The sequence below is a fragment of the Lampetra fluviatilis genome, chromosome 44 (genome assembly GCF_964198595.1).
Source record: "Lampetra fluviatilis chromosome 44, kcLamFluv1.1, whole genome shotgun sequence".
In the NCBI taxonomy this organism is placed as follows: Eukaryota; Metazoa; Chordata; class Hyperoartia; order Petromyzontiformes; family Petromyzontidae; genus Lampetra; species Lampetra fluviatilis.
Genome location: NC_136318.1, coordinates 1,310,958 through 1,323,198, shown reverse-complemented (window position 1 = coordinate 1,323,198; position 12,241 = coordinate 1,310,958). Strand labels below are relative to the sequence as shown.

Below are 12,241 nucleotides of genomic sequence, written 5' to 3'. Positions count from 1 at the left end.
TATGGCCAGCGTCAGTACAGAACCGGGTTGGTGACCCGTGTGTGTGAGCCTAAGTCATCTCCCCTCATATTCGAGAGTTTTCTCTGGAGCACTCCCAAGTTTTTTTCCCGCATGCAAAAAAAAGGAAGCAAACCTGACCATTATGCAAATCCTAACTTTTTATTCCATTATATTATTGGGTAACTTTGCGCGGGAATTTAACGGGTAATAGCTATGTATTTATGACTTTAACAATTGTGCTCTTGTTATTTCAGAACTCTTCTGACATGAGATATGAGGATATATTTTAAAGCAAACCATGGTAATCGTGATATAAGTTTTTTTTTTTTAAACAGACGATACATTGTATTAATGTTGAACTTCTTTCACACCGTACGTAGCCAACCGATGACCGTGGACATGGTTCCTTACGATACGCCATCGTATCCCAACAACCCCAAATAGGAAGGCGTTCATCCAGCAGTGGATCGATGAGGGCTGACGATGAGGCTAACATTTTATCTAATGTACATTGATGCGTGGCAAACCACGATTTACAGAGCATTAAGAAGCATTTGAGATGCGCTACAATACATGAAATAATAAATACGATTTATTTTTTCATGCCATCATCGATCACCGCGCTCTGGTGATGGACAGGTGGCTCCGACGTCGTCGTGTTGAGTCAGGGCTGCGAACATCCTGGGCTCCAATCTGCACAGCCACCGCTCATGAACCCTTTCACCGTCCCGAGACGCCTGCAAGTTGCAGGATGCGGGTCCCGTTCGCAGCTGGATCTCTGATCGCGCCGTTGTTTTGTACCCTGGCTATCTACGATATCTACGATAGCCAGGTCCAAAATGTGCCACACGCCCTCCCTCATGACCTTGTGGGAGCCTCGGTACCGATAAAGTTACTTTACAACTGTATGCATACTCCATCAGAATGGGAAGGGGTTAAGCGGGGTCCTTATGCGCCGTGATCTGGCAGTCTCATCGATGAGCCGGTGGGCCCGGCCTCGTCACCAATGACAAAAAAATAATCTGTAGTGTTACAACTTCCGTGCAATGAATAATAAGAGGCCAAACAAATTATTATAATTTTTTTGTGAGAAGGCCTGTGACAAAAAGTCCTCGACAGCCCTCCACAATCATAATCAGAATCTTTATTTAGACCGGAGGAATCCGATGAGCTTCAAAACTCTTTTACACGAGTGTCCAGTCGTTCACAGATGTCAAGTTGACCCTCTGGCACGTGTGGCACACTCCGTCCAGTGGGATCTATGAATTAATTCTTCGTCTTCTGACGATGAGGACGGTATAATTTGAATGCGTTTTAAGGGGTCGGACAGGCTGCGATCAGCTCGCTAAGCTGGCGATGTGTCACTCAACCACGAGTGGCTGCCCAGATTCAAACCCAGGATCTTAGCGCGAGCTCGCCCGGTGCTCTAACAAAGGCATCACGAGCCCCGTGAGCCGTGCGGCCACCGTGACTAGTGCCGCGTCATATCGTGCGCCTTCTGAAGGGCTCTTCACTGCCGCGAGTCAAACACCAAACTGCTTTCGCTGTCCCTTGTCTGTCGTCTGAAGGCCACTGAAGAACAAGCTGTGATATTTACATCTGCTTTCATAGACCCCCCGCCGCTGTAGTGCAACGAGCAGCCAGATGCTGCGGCCAGTTCATGGCACGCGTGCAAAGACGCGTGCTCGTCCCGCGTTGCCGGGGGACGCTCGCAACCAGCGATTACGGCCGGCAGGAGGGCGTTGCCGTGCCGACTCGGTCCCCCTCCTCCGGCGCTGATGTTTACTCACCGACCGGGTTGACCCACGGGGAGTGGGGAGGAGGTCCAGATGGCCACGAACCCACCAGGCCCGTAGCCACTGCCTGCAGGTTGGGGGTGCACTGCTAGAGACGTAATAGTTGACGGTGGTCATGGGTTATAAAACTATTTTGAAAACCAGGCAAAGGCCCACTGAGCTGTGTAGTTCTTTTTGTCAGAAGCGACCTGGCCGCAAATGATAGCTCAACGCGGTGGCTTGTCAAGTTCATAGCAGCAGCCAAATACTGTTAAACGCGTGATGTTGATTCTAAATGTGGAGGGATAAACCGGAGGACCCGGGGAAAAATCCACGCGATCGCGGGGAGAACATGCAAACTCCTAATATACAGCAGTTGTCAGGGTCGGGATCAAACACACGACCTCCTGTATACCAGGCGAGGTAGTTAACGTCTCGCCAACGCAGCGCATTTATAATTATGAAGCGCAGAGGCTAATTGTTTGCTATCGTTAACTAGTACTGAACGTGTTTTCCACGACAGCAGTGTAAGCTTATGACGACGACAACAACAAACTGGAATAAACAAAGTTGTCCAAGAATTTCAATTCCAAATGCCCCATTCCCATTGACACCGATGACAGTCTGCAATAGTCTGAAGAAATACTGTGACGCTACGGATCCTATACCACGTACATATATACTGCGGCAGAATTCCTCTCATCCGTGCTGATGTGGGGAGACAAACTTTGCGTGTCCGATATCTGTGGGTTCAACGCGGGCATGGTGAACTCGCAGCACAGTGAGGGGGAGTCTTTGACTATGTGCATCTGTGTGTGTTGACCGTGTAGGTTGGAGTGGTGGGTCAGCGGTTAGCGCGCTGCGATACGAACGCCGCGACCCGGGTTCGATTGCTTCTCGCAGCCAACACCGGTGACGATTATCTGAACCGGTCGTGGGCCCTCCCCTAGGTTGACTCAGCCTTAAATGAGTACCTGGTGCGCTGTGTAAACATCGCAACGAGGGAGACAAAGGCGGCCGGGCGTGGTGCTGGCCACCCACCCCCTCATGTTTCATGCTGACCTTCATAGGTGCTACTCGTTAACAGCACTTGCGCCGGTTTCCGAGCGAACACATGATCAGGTCGCGCTCATCACACACACAAAGTGCTCGCCACAAATGAACCACAACACCTCGCTGATCTCGTCAAGGAGCAACAACCATCACGTGGACTCCGCTCATCCTCGCAGCGGCTTTTGGTTAACCATCAGAAAAAAGGCGGTCACCGCATCACGCGCTTTCAGATGCGCTTCTAAGGCCGTCTGGAACGCTCTTCCTTCCGATGTCAGGAAGCCACTGGGAGCTATGCAGATTTAAATAATCTACATTGACAAGCTAATTTCTTTGGAACTGCTTGTTGTGTTCAGTTTGTTGTCCTCCACCCGCACCTCCGATTAGCACGGTTGGCTACGTACGGTGCGAAAGAGGTTCAACATACACACATACTACAAGGCTATATCGTTGTCTATATTGACCGTGTGTATGCTGACGAATGTGATCATGTGTGTGTGCTGGCTTCGTGAATATGTGCTGACTGTCAATGTGCATATGCACGCGTGTGCTGACTTTGAATGTGTGTCAATGTGGATGTTTACCGTGTGTGTGTGTATGTGCGTGGAGGTATACTTCAAGATACTTTTCACACGTGCGCGCACGTGTGTGTCTGAAGATATCCATCACGCACACGCACACGAATCCAGCGGCCCGAGTTTGATTCCCGCTCACGACCAATTTTGGTGATGAAATTTAGAATCGGTCCTGGGCCACCTCTAGATCGACTCAGCCTTAACTGAGTCCCTGGAGCAGTGTGTAAGCATCAGTACTGGGGAGACAAACGTGCAACCCACCCCCTGCCTGCCTTCACAGGCGCTGCTCCGTGAACAGCACTTGCCCCAACAGTCTGCTGAGGCTATGCAGGGAATCTTTGTCTTTGACCAGGAGGCATATATATTGTGGGTGTCCCTTAGCCATTGATGAACCACGTGGGATTGCCCAGACACACGTGACACCCACAGTAAGGTTGCCCTCCTGCGTGCCACCGATGTGAGCCGTAGCAAAGAACTTAAGCGGGTGTTGCTGCTTTCATCGCACAGTCAGCAAACCGCTGATTTCTATGATGTCCATTTATTTCTACGATATTTGTTTTATTATTACTCTTGTTAACCAAGAAGAGTCTCGATGAGTCTCATGGCTCTCCTGGCAACTAAGTACAACGATGCCAGGTATTTTTGCAGATGAATAGATTATTGTTAGAACATGTATGGTCGTAGAGTAACCTAATCCATGCTTCAATTTAATTGATTTAAAGTTTATTTTGATCGATTTATTGATTCATTATTAGTCTCTTACTCAGATTACGAATGTTGTGGCTTGGCTCTCCAACACACCGGCGTGCTGTACTAGTGACGAATTGGCCACGTTCTGTTTACGTGACAACCCTTACTAGTTGGCTGTGTCGGGTGGTGGCGGGTTTTAACGACACATTCATATATTTAGGCGATCTAACCCAAAAACTTCTTATGGAGTGTCTTTTTAGATTAGAACGTATTGGTATAATGTAAATTTATTAACTCAAACGCTCCACCACCCAGCGACAGGGAGCCATTCGAATCAAGTTGTCACGTGAGCAATCGCGCCGGTTTATTCGGTTTCGGAGAAATGTTGAAAAGCAAGCGACGTTTTGACAATCTCACCCTCGTTATGAATCATAACATTGGCCGCGAAAGCCCACGAGTGAAACCGATTGAGCGGCTGAAAGGAAGGCACAGACACTGCGGGATCCGCGTCATGGCTGGACTGACGCACGCACACGGCAACGATGAAATTCTTGAGCGGTTTGTGTCGCACGTGGAGACGTCGCCGGTCCAATCATGGCGGTCGCGACAACGCGGCCCGCACGGAGCCCGTCCTCGGTTTAGAATCAAGCGTGCGCATAAAGCGGCCGCTCAAAGTGAACGTAGCGTACGCACGCAACACGTGTGTCTCTGGTCGTGTTTAATTCCGAGAATATTCACTGTTCTCAGTGTGGAGGAGAGATGTTTTCAAATAAATCCGGGTGCTCGTTTATAAGGTGATATTTTATGATGTGCCAGTTTAAAGGAAATAACAACATTTAACATTTAATCCCACCAAAGGGGACCTCAATAGGCAACGTGAGTGATGCTAATGATTTTATTGTTCCGTGATATAGATATTTCTTTGACACGCTAATAGATCAAAATGAGTTGCTGCTGAGAGAAAACAAACTATCCCGTGACATTTCGCCCCATCCGAGGGGTCATAACGATCTCAAAGGTGCACTCTGGGACCATTATCCCCAAGGTGGTGGCATCATGAGTCTGATTGTTCCTGGGAAATGAGCCGGGTGTCTCTATACCTGAATTAGCATTTAACATGCTGCTCGTTTACATCCGTGGTCCTTATTTACAAGTTGAAACGCGATTTATTTTTGTTTGGCTCCGGATCGTCTCCGTAGGACGACTGCTGGTGACTCCCTCGTGGATTGGGGTGGGTATTACTCATGCTGGCGGAATGGTAATGACGACAAAAAATTACTGTGGTAGTCGTGGTTTTGAATGTGGACGCTGGGTGAGAATTCAACTCTTGTTCTCGTGATTGGCAGCCCCTGTCTGTACAAAATGTAGAATTAACTTGGCCAGTTATATATTTACTACTATATTTACCCAAGAATGTCAGTGTGTAACACGCGTGACGTCACTCTACGTCGAACAGCCCCCCTCATTATTAATCATGAAGAAGTGACGTCTTACAAATAGACACCCCCCCCTCCATTAATAATAATTAGCGGGTGACGTCACTCCACATGGTGGGGCGAGGCGCCTCCTCCCCCCTCCTCGGCGTCAACTTAACAACCCTCACTACTACGAAGGCAGAACCCTCACGTCACGCGATCTCCGTAACGCTATTGAGACATCAAAGTAAAAAGGACGTCGTTATGAACAAGGGATTATAACCTTTAAATGAAATAAATCTGTGTCACCGCGCCCTTACAAACTGCACACGCATTGATGCGATGAATATCACATTGCGGTCTGTTTTTCGCTTGCAAGTTTCAGATGTACTGCAATACACCCGTCCTTGGACGAGCAAAAGGCTAGTCAATGTTAAATAGGGGTGTAACAATTCACAGCCCCTACAAGTGAAGGACTTTGCTTCGAGATTATAATTTGTCTACATATTTTGCTGCATATATTGGCACGAAAACCCATTGCATACAGCAGCGATTCTTTGTTGCTCTCTGTCAAGTTGCACCCCCCCTTAAGAGAGGGCGAGCACACACACACACAGAGTGTGGGGTGGATAGCGAACGCTGCACAGACGTCGTTACAAACACCCTTGCCGCAGTGCCTCCTGCAGACACTGCTGCCCTGCTCGCTCAAGGGTCCATCAGTGGCTGACGGGCCGGGCCGTGGTGGTGGTGGTGGTGGCTATGCACGCCTGTAATCCAGCACTGGAGGCGACGGCTGGTGAAACACACAAATGCAAATGTTGTGAAACTCCCTTCTCGTTGGGAAACTTGAGGACGCCACGATGGCGAGATGTTAATCACCTCGCCTGGTATACAGGAGGTTGTGGGTTCGATACCGACCCTGACGCCTGCTGCTGTATATTTTAAGTTTGCGTGTTCTCCCAGTGGTCACGTGGATTTTTCTCCAGGTCTGAAGGAAGAGCATTCCAGACAGTCACAGAAGCGCATCTGAAAGCGCTGCGCGTAATGCGGTGACCACCGCCTTTGTTCGATGGCGATCCAAAAGCCACGGCGAGGATGAAATATAGTTATAAAGATGAAGTTCGTGTGTACACGTGGAGTTTGTCTCTCTGTGGGCACACCTAGGCCATGAGTGGATACGTCAGCTTTTCGTCTGCCAGCGACTTGCCTCCGCTTGCCGCAACTCTCGTTGATGTCCCCCGAAGTGGTTAAACCAGGTCGTGGGCAACCAAACATCACAAGAAGAGCCATTTTATTTGAATTCGGGTGACAACAAAAAAACCCTCAATATTTCAAGAGCCCCAATGCACCGTGTGGTGAATACTAGAGACGGTGGTCCATTAATAACTAACGTCACGAAGCAGTCCATTAAAGAACCGCATGTGTGAATGTAACACGTGGGTTTTTGCAGCCAGTATTATGATTCTTCGTTGATGTATGTGTTAGGCCATTCCATAATAAGCTGGACTAATCTGTGTCACTTAAGGCCCTCTACCAGCAGACACGGCCAAACAAATCAACTTGTCACGTGGTGTACATGCGTTTTAACTGCATTTAGCAGTTATATGCATTGCATGTTATTGCTACATTATGTTGTTAGAATCACATCACAGCGTATCCAGTTGCTAAATGTCCTCATGGGAATTGTCCTTCAACTTGCACGGTGAGTGAGCTGACAGTAGCGGTTGTGCTGCGTCAGTGGGTGGCGGGATATTAACCATACTTTTGGCCGGTTAATTACATCGCCTACCCGAACAATCTTTCGTAAACGAAGGCGGGGTAAAAGTTAGGTGGACATTCCGGCAAAATATGCGTTCACCGCTGCGCCGCTAATATAGTAGAATATTGCGTCAGCAGTTTGCCTGCTGTGTTTGTCTCACCTGATGACGGTTGCTTGTGTTGCGATCGAAACGTCGTGATCTCTTAATGTTCTGTCTACGTGACTTTACCGAAAGAACCAAAGAGTATGGATTCCTGCAGTTACGAAAGCTTCAAATCAAGAATAGTAGAAAATTGTTTTGCCGCGCGATGAATTCATCGATTGGTAGGAATGAAGTTTTCGTTGGCAGGCGGTGGTGGTGTGGGAGGAGGAGGGTGTGAAAAAATAATTCGCGAAAATTGCCGCTATTTTCCGCGGAAAAAGTCCTCTCCCATCAACAACACGAATGAGGCCCCCGCGTGCGGGTACCCCGATAGCTCGCGGAGGCGGGCGATGTGTTAACTCAAGCAGATGTGCCGGATAATAAAATCGCCAGCCCTCGTTAAAGAATGCCTAATGCATAAATAGAGTAATTAATCTGTCCTTGTGAGCGGCACGCGACCGTGGCGGTGCGGGGGGGATGGGGGGGCTCGCACGCGGCGCTTTAAAGTGAAAATAAATTACGGAGGAGTTTGAATGACGCGTCTGCAGTTTTAATCGGAAATACTTTTTTGCGTTTTTAATGGATGCGCTGCGCAGGGTACCGCGGTGCTTGAGACTCTTAGCGTCGAAGGCGGTCTTCGCTATTGCCTAGGTCGGCTTATGTTTGATCTTCACAACGTCGTATTTGGCGTTGTGTTGACAACGTCAGCCGTGGGGTTTAAGGTTAACTGCCGCTGAGGTAGTCCTCCACCCACCACACCTGCTCCGTGTGTTCTTGTTGACGGTACTCAATTTGGCGAGCACCTTCACCAATAGCAACAAGGTAAGTAAGCGGGCAGTGTGCCTCCTTCGCGTATAAAACAAATGTACGTTTTGTTGATACTTCCCATCAAGCAAAAGGCCTTCTGGGAGTGAGCAATTTCATCATCGTTGGTTCAACGAAACCGAAACTCTGGAGTGGTTTTTGACATTCCCCGTCTCATCAGCATAGTTCGACTTGCTTGAACCAATGCTGGTTTTACTTTTCAAATTTATTTAGTTGAACACGTAGGCTTTGTTCAATGTAATTAGGGATTACATTTCACTTTTTTTCAACGGTCATCATCCAGTAAAAGTGTATCGACGGCTCAAACGGGTATGGGGCATTGCCCAATCTCCATCGGTGGGGCCTGAGCTTGCAATGGAAACTCCGCTTTCCTTTAGCACGACCCCGGTCTCGTCACAGCTCGCCCAAAGGTTGACGTCCACCAAAGCGTTACACTTTGATTATTATTTTGTATTTATTCACTCGCGTCATTTGCTCCACAGAGCGACGATCAGGGCGAGTTAACTCCTCGAGGATTTGAACTCGTAACCATGCTGGACTTGCGCCGGAGGGCACGGCGCAAGTACAGAAGTCGTGTGGGACGCGAGCTTGTGCGTCCGGGATGGGCCGATTGCCAAGACGGGCATTGGAGTGGTCTCCACGAATCCGGCGACCGAGGGCAAGAACTGAGAGGAAACGGCTGGAGACTGTCATGGCGTGTCCAAAACTAAACTGTTAAAACTATTTTTTATTTTACCAAGTGAGGCCCACAGAAGCGACCTGGCCACAAGTGGTAGCTCAACGAAGTGGATTACTTATCATATGGAAATGTATAGCAGCCAAATACTCCAAACGCGTGACGTTGCTTCTAAATGTGGAGGGGAAAAAAACGGGAGGACCCTGAGAAAAATCCACATGACCACGGGAAGATAGACACGCACACTCCAAATATACAGGCGTCAAGGTCGGGATTGAACCTATGCCCACCTGTGCACCAGGCGAGGGCGTTAACATCTCGCCACCGTGGCGTCTACTTGTGTGAGATCTGGCGGAGGGGTAGAGAGCATTGGTAGCGAGTCGTGGTGGCGGTAGTGGCGGCGGTGGTGGTGGTGGCGGTAGTGGCGGCGGTGGTGGTGGTGGCGGTAGTGGCGGCGGTGGTGGTGGTGGCGGCAGCGGTGCCTTTGATCGCGATGACAATCTCCATCTTGACGGTTGCAGTGCTACCCGGTCTGACGTGGCGTGCACATTCGGTAAATTGGCGTGACCCACATCTCTGAATTTAACACTAATTCACGCGTTGTAATGCGTGATTAGCACTTAGAATTGTCCTTTAAATATCCACGGCATTTTGCTTGGGACGAATGTCTTTTTTGCGATCACGTTGTCACATGTTTGACTTGCTGTTGGTGTGTTCCGTTCATTTAAGTGTGACCTCATCTCAGGATTCCGCACAAACGGTGGGCGAAACGTGCAGCACATACTTTGAGCTTGATGAAGAGGAGGCGAGGGAATTGAGGTGTTTTTGATTTTTTGACAAGCCAACGGTAGAACACCATCGTCCAGAGACGATGGAATGGTAGAAGAGAAGGTGCACGTATTTTGTTGAACGATGTGAGAACTCCGGAGACTGGGATGGCCTCGTTGGTAAAAGTGACCTCAGCTAACTCTACCCTGCCTGGGTATCGAACAAACCGCACTTGGCACGGAGGGTCTCAGCAGTGTGGACAGCCAGAGGAAAGGAAAGTTGTTGGCTAAGCTTTTTAATTTTTTTTACAAATCTTGACCACGACGCTGGCTCCGCATGTGGCCCTCACCGTTGATCCACCCGCAGGGCATCGGCCACTTTCACCTGGCTGTCCGCCGACACCGTCTGCGACAAACGAGCGGTAGAAACGTCCCCTCTACTCGGCAACTGCCGTCGCCGCCACCATAGACGCGTGTCATGCATGCGCGCGCATGTGTGTGTCTGTGTGTGTGTACGGGGAGTGGTGGTGTAGCGGTTATGAACCCGGCGACCCGGGTTTGATTCCCGCTCGATGCCAACGATTATCTGAACCGGTCCTGGGCCTGTGTAAACATTGCCACCGGGGAGACAAAGGCGGCCGGGCGTGGTGTTGGCCACCCACCCCCTTTGTGTGCCGTTCCAGCCTTTCAAAGGTGCTCGCTGACGGCACTTGCCCCTACAGTCTGTTAAGGATACACGGGGGATCTTTGTCTTTGTGTGTTCTCTCTCCGCAGGATGTCCTCGGTCGTGTCTACCATCGCCCCGCGTCGCAGGATGTGCTTGTTGTTCACACCACGGCGAGTCACTGAGCTGCCGGGCCGACCTCTTCTTCCCCATGCTGCCGCTCTGGCCGTATTATCCACAGCTCTAGGCCGACTCTTGGTTGGTATTTTGCGTCGCGGTGTGTAAAGCCGGAAGGTTTAAGAAAAAAAATGTTTGAAATAAACATTGGAGGGGGGGGGGGGTGGTGGGAAAGTGTCTTTCGTTAATTTTCCGTAACGTCAACCCCTTTTTGAAAGTATCTCAATACGGCGTGAAAGAAAAAATATACATCAATGTTCGCTCACCTTGAGCCATTGGATATTTGAAGATACAAGAATTTGTTTTGTTTGTTAAGCAAGGAAGCATTTTAAAAAAAAAAACCTCTTAAGGAAGCGTTTGTTGTTGTTGATGCTGCTCCGTGTCTTCGGGTTACTTTCTGTTGATGTCTTTCGTTGTTGTTGTTTCGGTGTGTGAACGCATTGCGAGATAGGCGCAAGCTTTTAAGGGTACAGTTTGAGACTTCTGAAGCCAGCGAAAATGCAGATATACGCACGGAAAAGCGTCGGATTGCTTGCAGAAGCGTTTAAGTGATGAAAGTATCGTGAACGTTGGGGTATTCCCAGACATTTTGATGTTGTGCTTAATTCTATCCTACCAGTGGCTATGCGACGGTGAAAGTGTCCTTAGAAGCCATTCGATTACTCTCTTGCAAAATCACCATTTTCACGGAACGTTTTGAAAACCTGGTATCTGCATAACCGATGTGCATATTCGTTGTTTCAGTTGACATGAAACAGTTTTATTTGCAGTTGCAGACTCACCGCTGGAGCCAACTTTTTTTTATTTCTCGCAAACTTATTCGCAATATCGCACATCATGTGCTTCATGGGGTTATGAAAGATAGCCTCCAGTAAGGTGGACCGGAGATTTCCTTCATCCGTCAGTTGCAAAGTTTTGTTCTTGGTGTCATTTGTATGTGCTTGCCAACACCCAGGCACTACCCAAGAAATGTCAATGGCCTGCAACCCTGAATGTGTTTAATTCCATCGGATCTTGGCTGCTGTGTAGTGTTAAGCCTGATTAGCTTTTGGCTTGGTAACCACCAGCGCTTTTCCGGTGGCTTGGGCATATCGCCGCAAGGGCTGTGAGTTTGCAGGTAGATGGAATCGTGGCGATGGGCGTGATCACCAGTTCCGTTCGGTCCACTCACCGCGACCGAGTTTGTGACGTGTCCGTGTGGAGCTGTGAGTTTGAACCCCCCTCATCCAACGCGTGGGTTTTTCTCGGGGTGCTCAGGGCCCGCTCCACATGCCACTCGTTATCATCCCAATGGACGGGACCCGATTGGTAAACCTCAGATGGGGGGGTCTAACATTCCAGACTTGTGGCTGCGAGCATTGAGACTCACGATGTTGTAGCAACTCTCGGCCACGTGTCCAAGGGATTTGACGTCGTCATTATTCAGCCACGAAAACACCGATTTGTTGTTCTGTTATTGTTTGTTCATAATTACATCGTTAATCATCTCTCGGCAGTCGTTTGCGGCTGAGCATTTACTCACTGCAGTGAGTGGGCTCTTCATTTGAACTCTTCTGGGTGCGGACTAAAGTCTGGGTTGTGTTTTAAAGTCGTGCAACACGTGATCATTACGCAATCCCAGCAGCACGAGGTTCCGCAAGCAGAAATTGGCCTACGTTGCTAAAATAGCGCAATGTGCCTTCACAGAGCCAAGAACTAAGTGCGTGCATATTGTCAAGCAGTGGTG

At 49.1% G+C, this 12,241-nt stretch overlaps 1 protein-coding gene across 1 annotated transcript in view; it reads left to right on the top strand.

Annotated features, from left to right (window-relative positions):
• The window catches only part of LOC144947167 (uncharacterized), a 124,568-nt gene extending 113,945 nt beyond the window's left edge, over positions 1–10,623 (top strand). Inside the window, exon 4 of the mRNA XM_078876358.1 lies at positions 10,449–10,623. Within this exon, the coding sequence (XP_078732484.1) occupies positions 10,449–10,585 (137 nt within the window). The 3' untranslated portion in view covers positions 10,586–10,623. The remainder of the gene's footprint in view (positions 1–10,448) is intronic.
• Positions 10,624–12,241: the final 1,618 nt, after the last annotated feature.